The sequence below is a fragment of the Struthio camelus genome, chromosome 3, assembly GCF_040807025.1.
Source record: "Struthio camelus isolate bStrCam1 chromosome 3, bStrCam1.hap1, whole genome shotgun sequence".
Classification (NCBI taxonomy): domain Eukaryota; kingdom Metazoa; phylum Chordata; class Aves; order Struthioniformes; family Struthionidae; genus Struthio; species Struthio camelus.
Window position 1 is genome coordinate 85,597,319 of NC_090944.1, and position 26,358 is coordinate 85,623,676.

Here is a 26,358-nt window from a genome sequence, read left to right on the forward strand (position 1 = left end):
TGTAACTACCACCTGTGTACCACCAAACTAAAGCGTACTCAAACTTTCAGCCTTGGGAGAATGCTGTTTCTGCAGTTCTGGACTGTGTGGTAACAGTAAAAGCATATGCAAAAGTCATTCTTCGTTTACTTCAGACAGCACCAAAATACAGTTTCTAGAGAAAAATACTCACTGTTTTAACCAAAGCGCTTCAAAATAAACATTCTTTGAATGTAGACTCTGAACAAGCTTACATGTTATCTTCTTTATTACCAACATAGCCTTAGAGGCATCGTTTTCCTGATGTGTCACAAAACTAGCAGAGATCAATTTTCCTGGCACTGGCACTGACTGCGTGTGCACCATGGTACGAATTCTAGCATCAATGACAGCAACAACAGAAGTGACTGAATGCGCTTCATCTGTAGCTTGCTGTACTTTAGTTTCTTGCTTCGAGTTTTGCAACAACAAACATTGTGGGGAACTTTTTATTGTAAAAGCTCTTGACCCACCTAGGAAAGCCTTCTATTATGTCGGATAGATTTAGTTTTATTTTTGAAGTCTCTCTAGCTTTGTGAGATAAATATAGCTTAGTCACAACAGTCAGCCCAGCAGAAATTCACCACAAGGTTTGTTATTGCAAAACAGAATTCATAGCACAAAACAGAATAGCCCAGCTTTGGCGCTGCAAGGAAGTCTTGAAAACAGAGACCAAAACCATGTCCCTACGTACAGACTACCTACTTTGAATGACTGTATCCCTCAACATTAAGTCTGCTTCTCAACTCTCCTCAGCAGCAGACTTTTAGCCCAAACTCGTGAACTACAGAACAGAAGCCAAAATCTACCTCAAGCACAGTACTTCTGTCACTGTACAATAGAAGTAGAAAATTACTTTTTTGTTTTATATATTATCTACCTCTGCCTTAAAATTTCTTAGTGCAAAAGGATTTTACTAATCCAGGTAGTGTAACTTTAAGAAGGCAAGAGCTCAACTCTGTTTGCTCAAGGGGAGCTTATTAGATTTTTTGTTAGTAACACGAGACTACTCTAACAACAACACGGAAACCGTAAAGCAAAGTATGATTTAAATTACATTCACCCTTTTCTTCCTTTAGCAGAGGCCTGTATTTGAGTTTTGATATGGACTGGGTTCTTGTTCATATGCATTAGAATACAGTTCTCTCGTTCTGAAAAAAATTCTGTAGTGTTGGCGTGTTCGGAACATCTCTATATGCTGACAGGTCATACACACAATATTTTTCTTTCACTACAGAGGAAAAAAAAAAAAAAATCCTCCATTCCAGGTCATAACTGATCAGTTGATAAATCAGTTTGATATTCAGTCCTGCAGGAATTCTTTTTAATATCGCACTGAAATCTTCTAGTTGCAAAGCAATGCCAAATCTAAGACAATGATCATGTATGCAGGAGTAAAGAGACTTCTATCATACCTGGAAATAAAGTAACTGACGGCTTTTTACAGTTTTTCCATTTTGAAAGTGCAGAAAAAGAACACCTGTAGAAGAATCAAGACAGACTGCACAGGATTAAAATTTGCCAGAAAGTTTCCACAACCAAAGCAGCACTAGTATGCTCTGTTACACACTGATACTGTTTTTCACTAAATTAATACCTTAAAATTGCATATTTAGAACAGTACAAGAAGCAGATTTCTCATCCAAGAGCTTAGGAGTCCAGAAATCTCTCATTCTAAATCAAGCAAAAAATAAAATAAAATTAAATTAAAAAAAAAGAAAGCATCTTGAAAACATTCCAACTGTCTTATCTTCAGACTAGTTTAGGCAATGTTTCAGAAGTTTTGCTTTAATTCTGAAATGACATACATTTCCTCAAAGAAATTATCTTAAAACATAATCTTTTTCATTAAAAAATAAAGCCAATTCAACAATTTCAAGCCTTTTCAGAGGCTCAAAGCAGACCACAACTCAAAACAAATTTCTTCAGCTGAACTGCTATTTTCTGACAAAAGTGGTTAGGTTTTCTGTCTTATTTTCAAATCTCTGAGCATCTCCCTTTTATATCTTTAGCTTTTGCATCCCTTTACAGCATTACAGCAGAGAACTACACACTCTAGTAGACTTAAGAAATCTTTGGACTATATATTTAGAAAGTATTTTTCTTACATTTTTAACTGGTCGCTTGAATTTCACACATTATTTTTATGGATATGGTGGGTAATGCCAGAATGAATGACAAATTAACCTAAAAGCAGTGAGAATGGCAACACGCAGCTTCCCATTAGCATAGTGATCTGAAGTGAAGACACAGGGAAGGAACAAGCGGAGAAGGTGGAATTCACTGCACTGCTGGTATGACAGCCATCTCAGCCACAATCCTTTGACTTGTTTAACATTTCCTTGCTCCCATAAAGGCAAAGTCATCCTGGTCAGAAATATTCATCCACTCAACCTTGGAAGCTTGCGCAGAGAGGATCAGGAACTCCTAGTAAGCACTGAAGAAATTCGCAAGCAAAGGGCAGCTCATGAAAATAAGAAAGTCGCTGAAAACCCCTCAAACACTGTCATATTGAACTCCATGAGAACATCACCCTGGAATTTATTCTTATGTTTTGCCTCTAGTACAGTAGTTCCCAGTATACACAATTGGAAGAAGGTGACAACTTGGAACTATCTGCAATGAGTCATGAGGCACATCTTTAAATACAATCTTAACTAAACAACTGAAAGGAACTGCCTGATGCATAGACAGGCAGCAAAAGTAACTTACATAAATCCTTTACAATATTTATGGCATTTATTTTTCACTCTAAGTAATGGATTAAGTGTTTTAGGGAAAAAATAATAATCTGTATTTTCATTCGCTTCTATGAAGAACAGTACAGGTAGCAAGGTCTCCAACACAACCCAAGAGTAATTTACTAAGACAGCCCATGACTTCTAGAAATGAAATTCCCTGTACTTCCGGACTAGGAGAGATGGCCACTGACACAAATATCAGGACAAGTTCAAAAAATACTAAAAACACTCCTATAAGAAGCAGAATGTGCATGAAAAGTTCTGGATTTGTGACAGGAAGTCATTAAGAAAAAAACCAACCATTTCATGGAAAAAAACACCATTTTCATTTATGAAGGCAGCAGACTAAATGAAATCACGGAGGATATTTTAGGGGCAGAGTTCCTCTCTGATGGATCATTAGGACAAGATTTTTTGAATCATACTTGCAGCCAGGGTAGTGCCGACCTCTTCAGACTATGGAACCTCTACAGAGGCACCACTTGTGGAGATATCCTTGGGGTTATAAAAAACATTGCGCTTTCTTAGAGTTGAATGGAAGAAAAAAAAACAAAAAACACACGCATCAGAGGTTTTGGCAGTCTAATGATAGACTACCACAGAGTAAAACTGTGTTCACTCATAATCAGATCTATAAACCTATCTGCATTTAACTGGGAAGAGGGGAAAGGAAATAGAGTTAAGAGAAACGTTTCTTTATTTGTTATTTGTGTGAAAGACCTATCTGTCCAAATATATCTGCTTATACCCACAGATATGATACCACTGGGTATGGAGATAGTTCTGCATGCACGCATCTTCCTACCACATTAAATAAACTGCATTTGAAGCCATTTTTTCAAGACAGTGGAATCTGCGAGACTCGTTTCACCTATGCCCGTCTCCAACAAACACAGAACTACCGCACTGGTTAGTACTGGGAGTTGAGATAAAGCTTCAGAAAGGACCACCTTGCTACCATCATTGCTACTGTCACAGAGCAGCAGATCTGCTTGTGAGTGAACTGCCTCTACTGCCACCAGAACTAGCATCCATCCATCCTACAGAGCGGAGCCCCAGACAGCTGGAAGCACACTGCTGTCAGAAAGGAGGAAGGAAGAAGAGAGGAAAAGGAAACGCTGACCTCGGCCACATCCAGCTTGGAACTGGATCCAAACATTTGGCTTGCCTTCACTGCTATGTCATGCTGTAGCTAGCTCCATTAGCAAGGCACTCCAGCCAGGCCAACTGCCCCTTGCAAAAAAGCAGAAAGTGTATTAGCCTAAGTGGTAGGCCCCAAAATGGGCTCAGGTAGCTCAGTGCCATGGCTTTTAGAGGTGTGCAGGAATCCCCTACTACCTATTTCCTGCTCACTGAAATGGAGGTGAATTGTACTGCAAGAGAGACAGGTAAGCCTACAAGAGTCATTCTTGTAGATCATTAAGAGAAGCAGTCACTAAACTGAAGCTCTGAACATCCACACATCACCATTGCTTTTTCTGCAGAAGTACAGCAGCAGCCACACTGATGCTCTTTGGATTAAGTAATTTGACACGTCAATATAAATAAGGGATACAGTCAATTGCTGGGCCACATTAGGAAGTGCAGCATAATGGTGAGACTCAGGGCATATACAGTGAACAAGCCAAATCATATGTATTTACTAGTATGAATATTTAAAAGAAAACAAAAAAAAATTCCCAAATTACTACCAAATAGACCCCTCTGCATATATGCAACATGTCATTGCTTATAATTTGGGCACCAATTATTAGTGCAGGTTAAGAGAGAGAAGTGGTCAAATCCTATTGGCACTCACGTAAAAAGGGAATAATTTCTAGAAAGAATTGACATTTTTTACGGGTTCTGTCAAAGCAGGCTTCCATCATATTCTCTATTAAAAAAAACATTTCATGTTTTTTTGAAAACATGGGCTTTTTTTTTTTTTTTTTAATGAAAACATGGGCTTTCTTGTCACTACAAAGGCCTTTCAAACGCTCGTTTTACTCATACCCCTTCTCTCCAGAGGAGAGATTCGAATAGTAACTCAAGACAGTAACTTTTTATACTTTTTCCTATTGCAAAAAGTGGCAAGGCATGTAGAGCAACGCATCCACAGGAATTTGCAGCTGACACCTATCTGTGATCATCTGTCAAACAAGACAGTTTTCCTCAGAGGTTTGTTGGCTGGATTTTTAAGCTATTCAGTTCCCAGCAAGTATCTATGAAAAGCTATGACCTTCTGTGCTTGTCATTGAACCCTAGCATGGAAATATTACGTTCTCATAGCCTTACCTTGTTTGATCTAGCAAGTAACTGCTTCTGGATTGAGGTAGTAACACATTCTTTCCTAAGTACATAAGCAATTTAGGAAGCTAAGCCTTCTTTTTCTGAAAGTGATTCAGATATTCAGGATCCTAAAAAGCGCTGCTGTAGTGAAGCTCATGAATGCAAAAATTGTTCATAAATGGAGCTTGGAATCCCCCAAATTGTTCATTTCCTTTTGAAGCATTTCCTCACAAATTAATTACTTGTCCACAATCATACTATGTTCTGTTTGCTTTACACAGAATAACAGCAAAAGCAAAACCACGATCAGCAAAACCACCACCAGCCCCAAACTCTCAGCTCAGGGCACTGGAGGTCAGAGCGCTCTGACTCAGCTCTTTCTCAGTGCCTCAGGTCAGTCTCCCCTCCTCCTCGGCAAAACAGTCCCGCTTTTTCAAAACGGGAAGGTTCAATTGTGCCTTTGAGGGAGCTGCTGGATGTTGCACATAACTTCCCTCTTCATATAACAGAAGAGATCCAAGCTATGCTATCCATTTTAGGGGAGGCAATTTGTCAATGCCTGACAAGGTACAACGTTGATATCATCTACCTGACTTGCAAGAGGATATGGAGAATTAGAGAGGCATGACAGACAGCAAGGCAGCTGGCTGCAGAACTTTTTTGTACTGCAGTTATCCCAGATATGCCAGACGAAAATATACCTTCAAAGGTAAAAGGAGTTTTGACATCAACTTCAGTGGAGCTAGAACACCTTCTTCTTTATCTTCCTTACATATCAGCCTTCTAATAGTACACAAATCCACCAAACCCAATAAGTACTGTAGGACTACAGCTACTTAGCACTATCTACTGTAGGACTACAGCTACTTAGCACTATCTACTGTAGGACTACGGCTACTTAGCACTATCTGTCTTTCCTTTGTCCAGAAAAGGAAAGAAGACACAGTGGAAGACTCTGCTGGATTGTATTAGTTATAAAGAAACACACTTTAAAGGCAAGGGGAAATGTGTGCACCATATTCTTACTGATCATATTCTAAAAATGGTAAATTCAACTGAAGTAACTGGGGGGAGATGGGGAGAAGGGAGAGACGGGGAAAAGAGAAAAACATTAACATTAATCAAAAGTTACTCAGGTTCTGCAACATGGAAAAAAGTTTACCGACAAACCTCTCCTATGTATACATTCAGGAGAGGTCTGTCTCCCTCCTCCCAGGTCCACAAAGGTTACTAAGAAATTCTAAAGTGTTAACATTTTTAAAGAAATTTAAAGCAGAACATCTTTTGACACAAATGTGGCATTACTGGATACAAGTATTTACCTGAAGAAAATATTTAAGACAGACGGTCTTAGTTTCTCTGAAGCGATGCATTTTATTTAACTTGGAATAGGATTTCTCAGTCGTACAGTAAATACTAGCCTTTGGGAGTCTCATTCCTCTAGCTGAATCAGTAGGTATGGATGGAAGCTCCAGTTTAGGATCCCTCAATACAGATTCACAGTAACAGAAAACAAAGCAAAAAAAATTTAACCAAATTGTCCCGAGATTTTGCTAGCCAAACACAATCTTTTAGTTTTGGCAAACTACTGGAAGAAAGATCAAAAGAGCTCCAGGGCCTTTTTTTGCTAGGACACATGCTACAAGGAAAAGAAGAGCAGGGCAAAGTGATGGCTGTTAACCGAAATAACCATTTAATGTTTGTTCCTTGTGACTTTCCTTACCTACATTTCTCAAACACTGCACGGTGACAGCAAATCCTTTTGTTCGTGGCAGTAGGTGATACTTGAGCTTGGGCAGGCCTTTGGCTTCAGCTACCTGCATGCTAATCTGGTGCTTCTGTTCTGTGAACCTTGTACCCTCGCAGTGAATCAGGAACTGAAAGCCAGAGAGGACTACCGTTAGAAAATAGATCAAGATGCAGACCCTTGACCAGAGCCTTCCCTAACTCACACCAACACAGCACAAATGAGCATTGCTAGTAGGGAAAGGTGCAGCCTGATGTGCATCTGAGTAATTTAATTGCCTGGAGCTAAAAGCAAACAAACAAGCTGCACTGCCCCCCTCCCCCACCAAAATCTTTTAATGATGGCAAGATGGCAAGGTCCTCCAGTGGCACTGTAACTAAAGCTTGGTTAGTGTCTGAGACAAACACTTCTAGCAAATGCTTCAGTGCCCACCTCGCTTCCCCCCCCCCACCCCCAACTCTAACCACCTCTCTCTCATGTCGGCACAGGGACCACAGACAACAGCAGACAGTGTCTCGGATGCCAGTGACTGAGCTGATAACAGATGCAGGCCAGGAGACGCAGGACAACTGAAATAGCTCCCTCCCCATATGAATTATATAGCAGAACTGCTCAGACATGAGCAATTACAGTTTTGCCACTGGCAAGGCATGGGAGAACAGACAGATCTTTGGCAATTTACCACTTGCTTGGTTGCTTTCTGCTAAGCCTGAACACAGACTAACGGGGAACACTGTGGAGTAGCACAAGCAAAGTCCCAACAACCCACAGCTCCAATTTAGCCCACAAAAACTGAGAGAGATGGAAGAAAGCTAGCCAGGCAGCCAGCTTCAGTTCCAGCCCATCTCAGAATGCTTTTACTGGTGTATCGCATACTGTTAAACAGCTTGATGAAACATACAGAAACTGGTAAGAAAATCCTTCTGGCTCCCCTGGCACGCTCTGCCTTTCTACACACAAGGTGCTATTGCTATCTCTTTTGACACGAGGTCACCACACAGAAATGCAAGTTAAAACCCCACACTGAATTAATCTCAGCTGTACACCAACAGTTTTATCTCTGTTACTATCAGGTATAACACCTTCTTAGTAAACCCTCTAGGGCAATACATAAAGGAAGGCGGTGATCTGCGCTCACAAATTAGTGCTGAACTCTGTAGGTTAACAAAAGGCGTCAGACCCCTTTTAAAAGTCACAGAGCACAGGCAAATCCATACCAGGGAGAAGGGAACTAGAAACAAAAGGCGGTTTCCTCTCCTAGATAGCCTCCTGTCTGGAAATCATTTAAACAGTATCCAAACACAGAGCTCAGTTTTGATTGCTCAGGGCTGAATGAAATCAACAGCAATCAAGAAAGAAGTTTCATTTCAGATAACGAGGCATGTACATCTTCACTAGGAAACCACCTCATAAGCAATCAATTTTTGTAGGCCATTGTGAGGCTGCTTAAGACACCATTTCCCTAACTGAATCTATCTCTCGCCATCACCAGCTCACGAGAACTAGGATTTTTCTGATTACCGAGAACAGAAAAAAGTCAAAGGTTTTCCATTCCCAGACTAAGAAGTGCCAAGCAGACTGATACTAAAAGATGGTGGTAGTAGAAAACGGACACCGACCCTCTGTCTAACACAGCCAAAGGCGCCACTTCTCTGTGGCACTACCAGACACTACTCTGTGGCTTTCAATTCTACTGGGCCAAGTCTGATAGAGCACCTCCATGGGAATGGCAGAATCACAGGGAACCAGAAAGAGAAAATACTAGCACAAACTCCTCAGTGAGCTAAGAAAGGTGAGAAAGGAGCTCAGGAAAAGAGACCATCTAATATGTTGCAACACAATATTGTCATATACACGTGTTTGTCACACAGACACACATGAACCCCTGCATCTATCCCTCTCCAACTCCTAAATTTAGAGAGATGCAAAGTCCACTGAATTGACCACAGTGACAACACTTTTAGAACAACATCTGTAAGGCTCCATACTACAAAGAAAGAAAACAGATAAGGCAATTGCATAAGAAATTCAAATTCTCAGAGAACACTCTCCTGATACTGCGGGAAAGCTCACAAATCAAAGTTCTCAGGAACAATCTGGTGATTTTCACATATAACCTAGGTCCTCTAGGCACGGCAGCACCTCCTACTCCACTCATTAGTCATCGCTCACCCAAAAGTTTTCAGGGTAGTCCCGGAGATTCAGCAACTTCTGCATGACCATTTTCCGATCTTCTTCCCATTTACGCTTGCAAAAGACTATCTCCAGGAAATACCACATCCAGCCAATGACAGGCATGTAGGAGAGCTCCTTCTTTGCGAGCACTTTAGAACTCTGCAAGACAGACCAGAAGAAATAAAACAAAATCAGACTGTTTACCCAGTGCTGTGTGAACATCTAACACATGCACAGTTGATTCCTGTGGAGCAGTCCCAGTTTTAACACCAATGCAAAAGCAAACCAAGAAAAGATTTCCTCGTATGCCAGAACAGTAGAATCTGATCCCAGATATCTGCAAAAAAGACGACTTCCAGAATTAAAACAACAATAACAAAAAATTACCCCAGCCAAACCCTGAAATCAAAAACACAAGCCAACTTCCTTCAAACATGGAGGATTTAATGCAAAAGACCCAATGAACCACCACATAAAGCAAAGTTCTCCCTTCAAGCAGACCCTGGGCAGCGGCAACTCGAGTCTCTTTACGATATCTTGCAGCTATGCTTCTTCCCAAAGCTGAGGCACCTCACCGTGATGAGAAAGTTATTCTGAACCTGATTCACAGAGCCACTGCCACACAATAGCATACTGCTGCATACACCTGTATCACACACGCTTTATCAAAGCTACAAAAGCAGTAAAAACACTTTATTAGTGTTTAGATATATCTTGTGGAAGGGGTAGGGTACTCTTACACTAGTGAATTTCTCTTCAGAGTATGATTCTGGAGTAAAAAAAGTACACGTCCTGTCTCACAGGTGAGAGGCAGACACTGAAGTGATTTGTCTACACTCTCCCCCAGAAGCCTACAGCATATCAAACACTCACCAAGTTTCAAATCCTAATCCAGAACTTAATTCCATGCTTATTTGCAAGTGACATCCCACTGAGATGAAGAATTGATTCTACCTACTCATTTCCTGTCTTCCAAAGCAGTCCACTTCGGTGAGCTCTCTTACACTTTACCTCATTATTTACTGACTGACTTTGTTATTTAATGACCAAAATGGTACGTGTGTGTGTGTGTGTGTAAAAAACGTTGCTTCAGCACTTGCTGAAAAACAGTGACATTTTCTAGAGATAGATGGAACAATGATGGTCTAGTTTGCATTTGCAACTAGATTGCAATGCATCTAGTTTGCATTGCAACTGTCTAGTTGAGAGCCTATGGGTAAGGATTAAAGGGCAGGGTTACATGGGTGACACTGTTGTGGGGGTTTACTACAGGCCACCTGATCAGGAGGAAGTCATCGATGAGGCCTTCTACCGACAGCTGGAAGTAGCCTCACGATCACAGGCCCTGGTTCTCATGGGAGACTTCAACCACCCTCACATCTGTTGGCAAGACAGCACAGCTAGGCACAAACAGTCAAAGAGGTTCCTGCAGAGGACTGATGATAATTTCTTGACTCAGGTGGTGGAGAAGCCAACGAGGAGAGGTGCAATGCTAGACCTTGTACTAACAAACAAAGAAGGTCTAGTTGGAGAGGTGAAGGTTGGGGGCAGCCTTGGCTGCAGTGACCATGAGATGGTGGAGTTCAGGATCCTGCGAGGAGGGAGCAGGGCAATGAGTAGGATTGCAACGCTGGACTGCAGGAGAGCTAACTTTGGCCTCTTCAGGGACCTACTTAGGGGAATCTCATGGGGTAGGGCCCTGGAGGGAAGAGGGGTCCAAGAAAGCTGGTTAATATTCAAGCCTCGCTTCCTCCAGGCTCAAGAGCAGTGCATCCCTCTGAGGAAGAAGTCGAGCAAAGCGGGCAGGAGACCTGCCTGGATGAGCAAGGAACTCCTGGCAAAACTCCAACAGAAGAAGGAAGTCTACAGAATGTGGAAAAGGGGACAGGCCACTTGGGAGGAACATAGGGACATTGTCAGAGTGTGCAGGGATGCGATAAGGAAGGCTAAGGCCCAGTTGGAATTAAATCTGGCAAGGGATGTCAAGGACAACAAGAAGGGGTTCTTCAAATACATCAATAGCAAAAGGAAGACTAGGGAAAATGTGGGCCTGCTGCTGAATGGGGTGGGTGCCCTGGTAATGAAGGATATAGAGAAGGCAGAGTTGCTGAACACCTTCATTGCTTCAGTCTTCACTGCTAAGGCCAGTCCTCAGGAATTCCAGACCCTAGGGACAAGAGAAGAAGGCTGGAGAAAGGAAGACTCTGCCTTGGTGGAGGAGGATCAGGTTAGAGATCTTTTGTCCAAACTGGACATCCACAAATCCATGGGCCCCGACGGGATGCACCCACGAGTGCTGAGGGAGCTGGCGAAGGTTATCGCTAGGCCACTCTCCATCATCTTTGAAAGGTCCTGGAGATCAGGAGAGGTGCCTGAGGCCTGGAAGAAAGCCAGTGTCACCCCAGTCTTCAAAAAGGGCAAGAAGGAGGAGCCAGGAAACTACAGGCCTCTCAGCCTCACCTCCATCCCAGGAAAGGTGATGGAACAGCTCATCCTGGAGGTCATCTCTAAGCATGTGGAGGACAAGAAGGTGGTCAGGAGTAGTCAGCATGGATTCACCACAGGGAAATCATGCTTGACCAATCTGATAGCCTTCTATGACGGAATGACTGGCTGGGTAGATGAGGGCAGAGCAGTGGATGTTGTCTCCCTGGACTTCAGAAAGGCTTTGGACACTGTCTCCCATCACATCCTCATAGGTAAACTCAGGAAGTGTGGGCTAGACGAGTGGACAGTGAGGTGGCTTGAGAACTGGCTGGATGGCAGAGCTCAGAGGGCTGTGGTGAATGGCGCAGAGTCAAGTTGGAGGCCTGTGGCTAGTGGTGTCCCCCAGGGGTCAGTCCCGGGTCCAGTCTTGTTCAATATATTCATCAATGACCTGGAGGAAGGCACAGAGTGCACCCTCAGCAAGTTTGCTGATGATACGAAACTGGGGGGAAAGGCTGACCCACCAGAAGACTGTGCTGCCATTCAGAGGGACCTGGACAGGCTGGAGAGCTGGGCGGAGAGGAACCTCCTGAAGTTCAACAAAGGCAAGTGCAGGGTCCTGCACCTGGGGAGGAATAATCCCATGCAGCAGGACAGGCTGGGGACTGACCTGCTGGAAAGTAGCTCTGCAGAGAAGGAGCTGGGAGTCCTGGTGGACAACAAGTTAAGCATGAGCCAGCAGTGTACCCTTGTGGCCAAGAAGGCCAATGGTCTCCTGGGGTGCATTAGGCAGAGTGTTGCCAGCAGGTGAAGGGAGGTGATCCTGCCCCTCTACTCAGCCCTGGGGAGGCCTCACCTGGAGTACTGTGTCCAGTTGTGGGCTCCCCAGTACAAGAGAGACACGGCACTCCTGGAGAGAGTCCAGCGGAGGGCTACGAAGATGATTAGAGGGCTGGAGCACCTCTCCTATGAAGAAAGACTGCAAGAGCTGGGCCTGTTCAGCCTGGAGAAGAGAAGATTGAGAGGCGATCTCATCAACGTGTACAAGTATCTGAAGGGGGAGTGTCAAGAGGATGAGGCCAGCCTCTTCTCCGTGGTGCCCAGCAACAGGACAAGAGGCAATGGGCAGAAACTGAACCACAGGAAGTTCCATCTGAACCTGAGAAAAAACTTCTTCACTGTGAGGGTGACAGAGCATTGGACCAGGTTGCCCAGAGAGGTAGTGGAGTCTCCTTCCCTGGAGATACTCAAAACCCGTCTGGATGTGATCCTGGGCAATATGCTCTAGGTGACCCTGCTTGAGCAGGGAGGTTGGACTAGATGATCTCCAGAGGTCCCTTCCAACCTAAACGATTCTGTGATTCTGTGATTTGGTATATGATTATAAGCCGTTCCATCCCAGCGCTCCTCAGACAGGTTCCAGGACATGACATTTCACTAGCAGCAATTATTTAAGCAATTATCACCCTAAGAAACCCATTTGCTTTCATTTTTTGGCCATTGTTGTTCATTTGATTACTAGGGAAAAGGGACTTGACCTAATTCTTTATCTCAGCTCGTTTCTCTCATCTTCTCTCCTTCCTTGAGAAGGAAAATACCTTAAATATTTAAGCTATCTAAAAGCTCCTGAGACTTGAAGGTAAGTGCACATCACATAGCTTCGCTAGTAACTTACACAGAAACAGAGCAGGAAAAAGATATGAGCCAATTCTATTCCCCTGAGTGCAGGGATTAATTCTGTCAAAGGATTTAACACATTGTAACATAGCGCTCTCTCTCTCTCCCTCAAATATTTGGAGAATTTCAGCAGTGGGCCCAGGTCAGAACTCCAAACTCTGTTCTCCCACACGGAGCAGCAGGAAAATTCGGCAGCCAGAGCTGAAGCACGCTTTTTGCGAATTCAGTCATTTAAGGCATCTCGGATGTCAGCCCCTACTGCATGGCAGCAGCAATGCTGAGCCCAACCTCCCCTTCCAGCTCTCTGAACTGGCTACAGAGATACAGGCTCTTTTCCCATCACTTTCCTTAGCTCTCAGATTCTTTTCCAGAGCACTGCTTTTCCTCTTCTCAGTCTCTCTCGCTACAGGTCCTTTTCTTATTTCCAAAATATACCTAAATTATTCTAGCATATACTTTTAAAAGCCTTCAAAGAGTGTTTTTTATTATAGACCATGTACCATGCAATTTCCATTCAAAACATACACACACCAGTTCATATGCTTTTCCATTTCTCTCTCCTGTGAAAGTCTGAGAAAGACAGCTGGGCCAATGCTTTGCACCAAAGAAACCCCAATAGATCTAAAATGTTTCTAGCTGAGGGGTGTAAGGCCAAAACCTCTGGTGAACCTCAGCCTTACAGGACCACTACCCACCTTAGTCACAACCAGGGAAGCCATTAGCCAGCAACTGCTGCTGGCATCCTAACCAAAGCCATCGCAGAATGAGTTAAACAGCAACTCCATCACCCAAACAAAAGAGAGAAAAGAAACACTCTCTAAAAGTTTATTTACAATAAGTGCTCCGTATCATAAGCCCATAAACAAATGTAAATGTGCTCTGCAGATGCTGTACAAGACCTCCAGAATACAGTCAGAAAAAACAGTTGAGTGGTTCTCCCTCTCAGACTTTAAAATACCAGAATTCTAATCCAAAAAGCAAGTGGAAGTAATATTTTAGAGGATATGTGTCCAAACATATCCTAAGATAGGACGTTAAATCCAAATAATATGTAGCTGCCTGCCTACATGAACAACCATGATAGCTTTTAATAATGTAGTAATTAAAATGCATATAGGAAGTAGTCTTAAAAATAATTGAAGTTCACAGACCTATCAAGCCCAGTATCAGTTCCATATAGTGATCTAGCAAAAAAATCTCTTCTCACACCCATGTTTATGGCCATGCTCAGTTTTTCCCCACAGCAAGCTTCAACAAGAACAATTTGCATTTAAAAAATCAGATTTTCCTGGTCTAGTGGTTTAATTAGGGTTAAAAATGATCATATATGCTCAGCAATTTTTGAGGAGAAAGTTAAAATAAGTTATTTTACAATTTTGCAGCTCTTCATAGCTCTTTTCTGCACTTGCCCCCTGCTAAGAAATAAAGCTACGCTGACAACTGTGGCCTCTTTTTGAAAGGCACCTATTTTGATGTCAGTATGAGTCATTTAGAGTAACGTTTATGTTATGTTATGCTGAGGTAGAAAGACCATCACAAATAACGTGAAAAATCAAGACATTGGAAGAGGAACAGGTGAACCAGCAGATTACCAAAAATAGCCTTCACTTTAAGAAAATCCTCACCTCAGGAAAAAGGTTACTAAAAAAGCTATTTTATCACTGCTTGGATGTATCAAGCAATGAACCAGGTTACAGCTAACACAGTGAATCCTGGCAGGTAGTGTATTAATGTGTTTTTGGTGCAAGTCCCGAGTAACATCTACCTCCTCAGAACATGCCTGTGTGTTGATTTAGAGGTTTGGTAGCCAGCGGGCCCCTTTTCCAAGGGGTCTGGATACTGGAGTCCCTTAGCACACACCTCAAAGCTAAATGCTGTAAATGTGTTTAAATGCTGATACAGTAGCTCAGCTGTCCACCACCGAAGAGGACGAAAAGTACCAGGACTCCAATGAATGTCACAAGGCAAGAAAACTGAAGGGCACAGCACAGTGCAGGGACCAGCGACTAGGACCATGGCTGCATTCATGCAACAAAGCAACGCATAGCCACAGAAGTCAGCATTTCCCCTAGACAGTGTACTGGCACAGTGTGAAAAAGCAGGGCACCCACAACACAACATCCATGGTCATTCTGGCTCAGGGCTGCAGCAACAGCCCAGCCTTTCATTAGAAAATACTGGCGTGAGCACAGCTCTTCCCTGTTGTGGCTATGCTGCTTCCAACTCTACAGAAACCCAAGCTGGCACCGCTGCTCCTTCCTTCACTGCTTGCTGCAGTTGCATCTATGCTGGCCAGAGTCAAAACTTGGGCCTTCCCCAGCAGTCTGCATTGCTCACCGAAGCATGAGGCGGACTTAGCATCGAGCATCCAGCCCCCCCGTAGTCTCATTTTGGCTCCCCGTCCCTTCACACGTCACTCAGACGTGGCAGGGCAAGAAGACAGATAAATGTGATTGATGGTTGTCAAAGGCTGAAAACAACCAAATAGGAAGAGCCCTTCACAGAACCAGAAGTAGAACATAGATGCAAGTCATTTATAAGTTTGGACTGAGTAAAGATCTCCTGTGGCTGGTGTTGCAAACACTTACACATCAGTAACTTCAGCTGCACACAGCCCAACTGCAATCCGTGAGACAACCTGGGTGACTAAAATAACTTGTAAGCCTGAAAGCAAGTGCAGACACAATTGCTGCTTTATGTGGTGGTTTTCTCTTCCTTCACTACAGCTGAATAGGTTTGTCTCTCACTCAGCCCTGCCAACCCAGTACCTCCTAGGACTGTGAACGGGTGTTCCAAAAATATAATATTTCTAAAAAAAAAAAATCAAAAAGACATCTTTTGGGATTAAGGCAATTTGGCTATAAGGTGAAGGGAGAAAGCCAGTCCTGGCAAAGAAAAACAAAAGAGCGAGCACAACAATGAACAGATTGAATGTCTGTTGCAACCAAAACCAGGAGGAACAGCTTTTATATCCTGTTGAAGAAAGCTAAGAAAAAGGGAAGGACTCCTCTTTTGGGGACGAGATGGGCAAGTACATTTTAATTTTTTTTTTAAACAGACAAAAACCACCAAAAAAATACAGGACGTATTGGTTTTGCTTAACAAAAGTTCAAGCTGTAAAATACAGAGATTTTGAGTACGTATTTGCAACATCGTTAAGAACACAGCCATTGTTTGCCAAGGCTGCAGGGTACAGCTGGATGTCACTCTCACCAAAGCCATTCTGCCTGTTCGCTGCAGCCAAACATGGTAGTCCCACTCCTTCAGCCATGAGTTGCCTTCACCTTCTCCCTCCTCAGTCAGCCCTGCTTTTCTCATTGGACTAGTTATGGTGGGAGGGAGAGAAGGGCCTCCTGAAACATGGCACCACAGGGCAGACAAGCACAAGAACAGCTGGATGAGATGGGATGAGATGTGCAAGACTTCCCCTTTCAACAGCAGTAGACATGAGCTCAGCTTACTGATATGCTGTAGATGCTAAAAGTTTCCATGCAAACTTCATGGCGGAGAAAGCCCCTGAACAACACTGAACATAAAACCCCATCTTTGGCCCACAGAGTCCCTGAGCCACAAACTGCTGGAGGCTGGGACAGCACTTAGGGGAAGTCTGTCTGTATGTTTGCCTTGGTCTTGAAACTCCTTTCCCAAACATCTGCTTTGGGTCTCTGATCAAGATAGGGTAGGACCATCCCTCTACATAACAGTTCTTGTATTCTTAATCATGCTGCCACACCAAACCCTGCAGTTTTGTGCAATGCACATTGGTTTAAGGCAGCACAAAGGCAAACCAGCTTATACCCCCCAACCCTACACACCCATCCACTCCTGCACTGCACCAGCACAAGTACCAGTGTGCTAGCACAGTCAGTCCAATCAGGAATCTAATCCAGGATAGGATTTGCAGGGGTGGGGTTTGTTCTGTGGTGTTTTGTTTCGTTTTAAGCCTGGCTTAAGACGAACCTGGACTGATTCCCCCGTCAGGGAAATACACTGCTTTGCAGTGTAAAGGCATATACGCTAATGAGAGTGCATGGGAAGGTATGGTCAGGGCAGTATCACATCTTCCGTGAGCAGCACCAGTTTAAAGCTTTGTAAAACTCAGGCCTAGAGATCAGTCTCCTTCCAAGCACCTTCAGTTCCCATCAAAAAGTGATAACTGAGGGGGTTCTGCACGTTTTACAGATTACAGTTTTGGGAAGTTAAACCCACAGTGCATCACTGAAAAGACTGAAATAGTTTATATGTATAAAAGATTAACAGAAACACAAACTGAGTATTAACTCGAAGTATACAAATACAGGAAGAATTATTTCCACTTAGTGCAGCAGAGTACACAACTGTCCAACACTCATGCTTCTACGCAGTGGTTTTCTTATGAGTAGGGAAGAATATAAAAAAAAAAAACATAATTTTGGTTATCTTGGGAAACTATTAAAAAAAAAGTCATTAAAACTAATGAGATTCAATCCAACCATGCAGCACCAACGTAAAACGAGAGATTTTTGAACCTGTAGGCCCTTACTTGCTTATACAGAAATAATTATTTCATTTCTTTTACAGTGTTGCTTACTGAGGAACTTAATTCATGATCCTCTAAAAGACAGCTTTATTTAAGAACTGTGGCCATCAGGCTTAAAAAGTTAGAAAGGCTACACTAACGTACTGTGGTACAATGAACACATAGAAGGCAGAATGCTCTCGGCACGTACATTTTCTCTGCCACGAGCAGGTTTCCCTACATACACTGCTGTTTTTGATGATACCCTCCAACTCAGTGCTCAAGTCCTAAACGTTACGGGCAAATCGTTCCCGAGTAATTGGGAGCCAACAGCCGTTTCAGTAATATGCTGAGCCTATAACGCTTGCACTTTGTAATTGTATTGTAATATGAAAGGCACTGAAGTCACGCCTAAATATCCAGGAAATTCAAAGGGCCCAAATGAAAGGCCATAACCAGTCACAGCTTCATACAATCCAACACCATGGCTTTGACCGTGGCCAGTAGCAAAGTTAGAAGAGGATGCTATAGAAGCCTGTCAAAATGAGTTACTAGTCTGCGTTCATAGGAGGGAGAAACTGTTTTCTAAATTCCCTGGAGACAGAAAATGTCATCACCACCACAGAATTAAGTCAAGCTGGCTTAAGAGGGGAGCTTGAATCATCCCCACAAGTTGACAGGGGAAACAAAAAACACCCTGAAAACAAGCACACATGTACTGCTAGCCTAATGTAATAACATATTCAATTATAGGTAATCTCACTATCTCTACCACCCCCGCCCTTTCAGTCTAACCTGGTTACTGCTTTCACTGGAGCTGGCAGCTCTTTCACTCTGAGAGGTAACAGAGACTGCATCATTCAAGCGCTAGCTGTCCTAGACATACTGGAGGATTTGTAAGATGACACCGGAGAAGGCAGACAAATTCTACAAATTACTGGGAAAGAATCACGGAACAGCTCATCTTTCTGCAGCACAAAGAACCATAATAAGTACCTAGCAAGCACACACAATTGTAATAAGCTCTGCAGGTTAAAAATATCTCCTTTATCAATTTTAACTGCAATGCTTTAAAAATTTCTGTGATGCTCAAGCACTTCTGTCTCAGTGTTTTATATACTTCCACTGCATTGCTTTAAGTTCATCTCTCAGAGTCTAAACAGCAGCTGAAATCTGAACAAAGCTCTGTTAACTTACAAAAACATAAAGAATTTTTGGGGGTTTCTTCTGCATCATTGAAGAGGAAATTTGTTTTAAACGCTAAACAGAACTCACCCCCAAGACCCCAAATCTTTCACAAAAGTTCCAACCACAGAGAAAGTCGATTTCAAAGTTGTGATTAAGGATTACGATGGCATTCTCTTTCCCGTACTTGTGGTAACTCTCTGGGTCAGTGTAGAGGGTGCAGCTGGTGCCTGACCACCATTCCAGCAACATCACCATCTCTGGAATAAACAACAACACACACATGAGTATACACAGTATATGCAAACTCACAAATCACTAGTGTGCTGAGAAGCATCAGTTGCCCCAACAGCACTTGGCAAAGAAAGGGCTGCAATTAAGCTGAAATGCTGAACATAAACCACATAGCCACATATCTTGGTATAGTGGGGGCGAGGGGAAGGGGGAGAAGGGAAATGAGATGGCATGGAAGGAGGGAGCAAAAATTTTCCACAGTGATACTGAGAAAAAGCAGTTTCATTTAAAAATTGCAATTTAAATATTAAAAATATTATCTGAATACATGTAAAATTAGCATCCACACTTCGTAATATTTGCATGCAAGTAGTAAAAGAGAACACGAAGAACAAAACAGGCTTGTGGAAGAAAGAAACAGGCCCATTTTCACCACACATAGCTCCTCCTATTCCTCAAGAGCTCTGAAGGCTAAAAATTTATGACACGCAGACAGCAAAGAGGCCCTGATCCCAGCTCACTGGCATGATAATTTGGCTCCTGGTTGGACAGGCTGTCAGTAAGCCTAGCATGCAATGTGAGTGACAGCACAGCCAGTCATTACAGATTGTACAGGGATGTGCCAAGCGACTACTCACAGCACCCTTCCTTCTTTAATTCCTGGCAGGGAAAGGATCGGCACATAACATAACTAAAGATGATGATGTAAATAACACTGCTTTCAATAGGTAATAAGTATATCCAGGGACTTCTGTTCACAGTCTGACCACTCATGCAAGTGGTCTAACGACAACGATGAGTGAAGAGCCAGAGAGGTCAGCAAGCCCACAGCGTTTCTCCCCTTTAGAGTCCTCACACTCATCCAGGTAAAGCTCATCCACTCCAGTGAGGACTGCCAACTGAGGCACCATGCACACGCAGTGGATCTCAACATCTGCTCAACCTCTGGAGGCAGCTCTTCCTAGGCTTGCTGGAAAGAGGCGCTCCTACAGCTGCTCTTTGGCAGAGCAAGGGGTTAGTTTACTGCAGGAGAAGCTGTACAACAGTCAAGCATTTTACCCAGCAGAACTGCTGCTGCCTGGAAAAGTTCCTTCCACAGCAACGTGCCCATTTCATGCAACTTGGAGAAAACACTCTGCTGCCAGCCTTGGCTGCAGCTGTGTTTTCTGCAACTTTAAACTGAACCCTCTGAAGCCCCTGTCCCATTCAGGATGTTCAAGGCTGTGGCCCTGATCCAAATATTCCTGCAGCAGATGAAATGGTCGTATTTGAATTTGATGGGTGGAACCCATAACATGGGATAGCATCAGTGAAATGTATCTGTAAGCATCTACATTAGTGGAATTTCCTCGATGGAAGGTTATACATTGTCATTAAACAGTCATCTTCTTTTACTCAATGGTGTTACTATGTTATTTTCCCTTCCCTGCTTGAGTTACTTTTTAAGTTTCTTTAAAACACTCAAAGCTGACAGGAAATTGACATAAACAGATTTTGACCAAACAGCAACCACACCACCTCCTCAGCCAGCACATGCCTTCTTCAAGCCACACAGGGAGTCAGATCTAGGAATAGATTAAAGTTTAGGCAGAAGGAATTACATTTAATCCAGCTCACTGCGCTCCTCTCCATCTTGTTTGCCACACAAACATTTGTGCCAGCACACAGTCAGTGGTAGGCAGAGCTGCTTCCCTCTAGCCCTGGGGCCAACCAAAGGGACTTGGAAGGACAGCTGCCGCTTGGGTAATGAAACACAGACTCAGCATTGCACTTTTGTTTAGTTTCTCTGTTCTCTGTTCAGCCACGGGTTGCTAGTGTTCTGGAAACACCTAACTACAAACAAAAGAGGCTTTCACTTTCCAAAAAAAAAAAAAAAACCAAAAAAAAACGAACCTTACTATCAGCAAGTTTTGAAAGTTAAATGCATTTGTCTATGTAAGTCTTCAGTATGGTCACCTCTGGACTGTTCATCTTCCTGCTTTACGTACACTGTTAAGATACTCTGCATAATACAATTTTAACCTTGCCCATGGTGATGTAGATGCCCAGATCTCACCACTGTCCAATCACCTTTTAAGTGTCCAAAACAGTTTGAAGATGAGACCTGAGCATTTTGGAAAGGTCTATCCGAGGCCTAAGAAACAGGTTTTGAGAAATGGGGTCAGACAAATGGGGTCACAGTCTAAAGTTAAATACTGAGAGATTCAATTTGAAGTTTTCTTTCCCTTTCATAAAAGTCTCTTACATTTACTCACGCCTTCTCTACTGATATGTTTCTGCCAGCTGGGACTGTCCAGTACAAGGATCTTTTATCATGCACCTTCTCCTGTTTTTGTACTCCTGCACTGCTGACACTCTCCAAAGAAACGGAGATTGAACTACATTAGATGGCAATATTTAAGATTTTCTGGTAAGAGTTACACTACTACTTACTCAGGTGCTCCCCCCACCACCCAAAGAGACCCAGAACAGAAAAGAAGTGGGAGGTAGGTGAGAAGAAAGCAATTTGTGAACTAATTAAATGAAAATCACAGACACAGAAACTTCGAAAAACTTGACACAACATAGAGCTGGAAGCAGTCTGGACAGGACATAAGGAATCAGGTTTGTTGCATGTGCTAACTTCTGCAAACTTGCTAGAAGTAAGTGTCATACATCCTGCTACAATTGATGCCCTGTACACTTGATGGGAGTGGGTCAACCATGCAGAGCAAAGCCAATAGTTTAGACAGGGTGAAGAACTGCCACCTACAGACCAAAGACAACAAGTGGCTGGCTAAGAGTCCAGATCCAAGAGGAGGGATTAATAGTAAGTATGTCTGTACACCTCTTAACTGATGAATTGAAGTCAGGGGTGGGTGGGAGGAAATCACTGTTAAGTACCCAACAATACTCCGGATCAACATTCAGATTTGTTCCCAAACACGAATTCTAAGAAATGCATATGTGGGTTGGTAGGACAGATGAGAGCTGTTCAAAACAGAGCTCTATTTACAAGTGGGATGGTTCTCAGTAGCCCCCTAGCAACTATCATACAGCTTTTACCTTCCTATTTGCTTACACCATTATCAAATACAGACAAGAATTAGGCTTTTTATTTGTTTTCGTTGCAGCTAGAAGCCTGATCACAGGAGCTGTGAATTAAGTCTTTACTTGACCAAGTTTCCCTGGTTTTGGGCACGGGAAGTTGAGGCTAGTCAGTAAACCAACAACCTTGGAGAGCCATCTCCAGGGAGGCGGGATATCTAAAAGAAGAGGCTCTCCTGGAGGAATCAGTGTCCTGGCAGGAGCTGGGGCAAACACGTGGCTAAGGAGAGCTGTCTGTCAAGATGGAAAAGGAGAAAAGGAGTTACAGCTCTGGTAGAAAGCAAGCACGTCCTATCTCATAATTTCTGCACCAAAGCAAAGGTCTAATGCAAGCAGCTGGTTTTTGCTAAGTGAAAAAACCTCTTTGCAGGGTGCACATCTGCCACATGAGAGTTTCTGCTGAAAGGATGAGACATCGGAGATGCTCCCTGGCTTCAAGCAAGACCCAGAGCATCGCGCACATCCTCATTCACCTCAGGGAAGATCAAAACCAGGCCAGCTTCTGAAATACTTTTGAAATCCTTTCAACTAGGTCCCCTACTGGCCCCAACTCATGAAAAACTGACAACAGTCAGGAACAAATCTTCTACATTTTCAGTCATCATTAGCTAAGTTAATTGCCTGAAGCTTTTGGATGACATTATGCTGTACCCTGGAGAACAGGCATTAATGACCTGAACAAGCTTTATCTAACAACATTACATTCAGTCTAGTAGCCAATCTCTATTCGAACAACATTACCTTAACATGATGAAACCATGTTCAAGGTACAGAGCTGTGGCTAAATGACTGACTTCCAATGTCTCCCTGCTTATTCCTAACTAGAGCAGATATGCACTCCTTCTGCCACAGTAGAGGTTATTAACCAGCGCATGTTATTATACGCATTGAAACAACATGTAGAGACACAGAGTAAGAACTAACCTACAATATGTTAATAAAACAATGAGTGTCACTGGTTGGAAACTGATTTCCTCACAAAAGCCAAAAACATTCACATTTTGGAGGAAGCTGTGGAGACACACAACTGAGAAAACAAACCCATGGCTAAGCTTACACACTTCATCTACTAAGAAGTGCCTTGTGAAAAACATCAGCAAATCTACATCTTTGTGAGTGTGCAGCTTTCTATCAGATTATTTTAAATAAAAGCCCTTCACTCCCTAAAACACGGGAGAATTAAATCTAAAAAAACCTGTAACTTGTAGACCTTTACAGAATCGATGATTACACCCTGGGCCAGAACACAATCACAGAAAAGGAAGGAAGTTTGCGATGGACTTCTCTGGTTCGATATTTGCTTAGCTAGGAATCCAACTGAGAAACAGAATGATTGCCAGACAGGATTTTCCCTTTTAACCTCTACTGCTGTTAAACCTACTGCTTAAAATAAAGATATAGTGGTGATATTTGTAAGTCCCTCTTAAAAGCAAAAGCCACCTTCACCTAGGAAAAGCAACTTCATTAAGGTCACTCCACTCATTTTGAGTGCTCTTTTGTCCTGTCTTTCCCTAAGGAATTTGATTTGAATAAATGAATAATACATCGGGAATCTCACTATACAGGTATACTACATGCACAGAGCTCTTCAATTACATATTTTCATTCTCAAATACATTCCAAATAAACACATAAAAATATTTCTATATGCAGTTTGATTCTGCAGGCTTCACATGAGTGGATTTTTTTTTTTTTTTGAATAACTACTGCAGAAGTAGGTCCCTTTCCCTCACCTCTCATGCTTATTTGTCATTGACATGCTCATGCAGCTGCTGCACAAACACAAAGCAGGCACTGAATGGTCCTGTACTAAATATACAATAAATACTATCCTCCAGCCTTTACATTTTTAACACTTTTCTTTCCTAACCTTCCCACTCTTTCTCCCCCCCCCCGCCACCTTCCCAGTCTCCCTTCTCTTTCTGGTTCTCAAGCAATGATTAGTAGCATCATGCTACCAGCTTACTCCCACAGCCTGCCACAGAAATTTATTACCCAGAAACTTGCTGTGGTAGCTTAACAGCACAAGGTCATTCCTACACGCTCTACTTGCCTCCTACACACCATGGATGACCAGCGCATGGATGACCCCTTCTCTTCGTATATCAGTCAGACTGTAAACTAGATATCATCTCGTGGTGGGGAAGGAGGGAAATCTCTCTCTCTCGCTCCTAACCAGAGCTGAGTCAATTTTTCTAGCTTAAGGCTTTCCCACCTCCTTTTATTTTTTTCTAATGAGGCTTTGGAGTTTCAAAAAGACTTTATTTGCAATAAGTTTTCTCTTTCATAGGACTGTTAGCTCCATTCTCTGTCACCTCCCCCAAAACCCCACTCCTGATAAATCAAAGCCTCAATAAAGCAAACTACAGGACAGACGTAGTCTCATTCTAATTGCATTCCCTATGACATGTGGCTTCCCATCATCAAGGGATAAGACTTTGCAACTGCACAGTATACAATCTAAGAAATCGTACCTACAAAAGACACAATTAGATATTTCAAACCTTTCATCTTTTTACTTTGAGTCCTACTGAAAGAAAACATTTACTAAATACTTGCTCAGTTAAGTTACCAAAACACTGCAGGGGTGCAGCGAAGGGAATACGTTTATAAATATCTATGAGACACGGCATCTTTCTGGTTCATAAACTGGCATGCAGCATGGAACCAGCTCAGAGGAAAAACAATTCCTTGGCCAGGCCATCGTCCAGACAGGGCCCAAGGCAAAACCACTGGCTTGGAGGCCCTGGGACTGTTCCATATCTTCTTCCCATCGTTTGTGCAATGTGAGCACAACAGCATCACTATGACTGACTTGGGGAAAATGCTGACCCGCTTTCCAGAACCTGGACAACGTGTCAGGCAGTACGATGAGTCAATACATTTTATCTTCAGCTTTACTAATTGAATCAATATGATCACAAATTACTTTCAGACAGTTTCCCCTCTTAAGTACTGTTTTCCACGGTATTTCAGTATATATATATGAGTAAAGACAGATTTTACATTCTTAAGTCTTCATTATTTACCTGCCCTTTTACATTTCCCAGTTTGTTTCCTTGAACTAGATGCACTAATATAAATCAGTAGACTCAATGTATTTCATGGTATGTTTAGATAACCTAAAAGAAAACGTGCAGGAGGATAACAGAGAACCAAACCTGTATACCATATAGAAAGGGTACAGTACTTCTGCAGAAGTTCTGTAATTCTGGTTCTATAAACAGAAGTTAATCAGCCTTTCACTCAAATCCTACTGGACTTCAAAATCCAGCCTTTGATTCTGCATAACAATATACACTGTTTGAGTCATCCTCACTGAGTTTAGCCAGTCCTCACACAAAACTATAAAGATGAACCAACCTATGTTACTTTGTCCAGAGCTAAATCGTGAAATATTTACCTTCCTCAGCTCTTGCAATCTTGCTTAAGCAATACACCTTTTAGGAAAAGATGAGATAAACATAACACTAAATCCATAGTTCAGTAGTGCAGGGGTATATGATTTTTTCATTTTACTGTATTAGCCAACATACCATTCAAATGGACTGAACTGTGCAGGTAGGTGTTACAGAACTGAACAAATTATATAGTTGATGTTTCATTAACTCAAGCCTTTTCCCAGCTTTAAAGAACCTTGATCAGCTGAGAATTTGCTTGGATTCAAGTAATATTAAATTATCTTTAAATACTTACTTTACGTAGCTCAAAACGTTATTGTTACTTCGCATTTCTAGCCCAACAGCACTAACAGCCTTAGCTGATTCAAGTAACCTGCACAAAATTCCCTTGCTTTCCTCCTCCTACCCTCTCCTTCCCTCATCTGGTTTGAGCATCACAGCTGAACCGGCAAATTCACATTTATCCATGTCATGGGGGTTCCTAGCTTACAAACCAGGTCCTCCTCTGACACCTCTGCACAATTAATGCAAAGGAAGGAAAGAAAAGAATATGAAATATCTTGTCCCTGTTCAGAAGGGAGTCCTTGCAGGGAGTTAGGATCAGCTTTAAGAGAGGCTGACAGGACCACGGTCTTTAAATGCTTGATACTGATTCTTTGTCTACCTGAGTGTTACTAGTTTCTCTGCCCTCCTGGATGAGGGAAAACAAAAACAACACCCAAAAAAACCCCACTTTGTTACACATAATGGTACCTGTATTGATGCATTCAGTGCATCAATCTGAACTGCCTCAATGCTGGCACTTAAACAGAACAAACAAAGAGAACATCTCCATGGCTGACTTCAACCATAGCTAGTTACGCAAAAAATGTTTGAGGGAGAAGGGACACACACAGTGCT

At 42.6% G+C, this 26,358-nt stretch overlaps 1 protein-coding gene across 6 annotated transcripts in view; it reads right to left on the reverse strand.

The window, feature by feature from the left end:
* The window catches only part of AGPAT4 (1-acylglycerol-3-phosphate O-acyltransferase 4), a 90,623-nt gene that overhangs the window by 21,344 nt on the left and 42,921 nt on the right, over positions 1 to 26,358 (reverse strand). For all 6 annotated transcript variants that reach the window (XM_068938906.1, XM_068938902.1, XM_068938907.1 and 3 more), the window contains 3 exons: positions 18,827 to 18,996; positions 8,947 to 9,108; positions 6,751 to 6,904 (listed from right to left, as the gene is read on the reverse strand). In XM_068938906.1, the coding sequence (XP_068795007.1) occupies positions 6,751 to 6,904; positions 8,947 to 9,108; positions 18,827 to 18,994 (484 nt within the window). In that variant the 5' untranslated portion in view covers positions 18,995 to 18,996. The remainder of the gene's footprint in view (positions 1 to 6,750; positions 6,905 to 8,946; positions 9,109 to 18,826; positions 18,997 to 26,358) is intronic.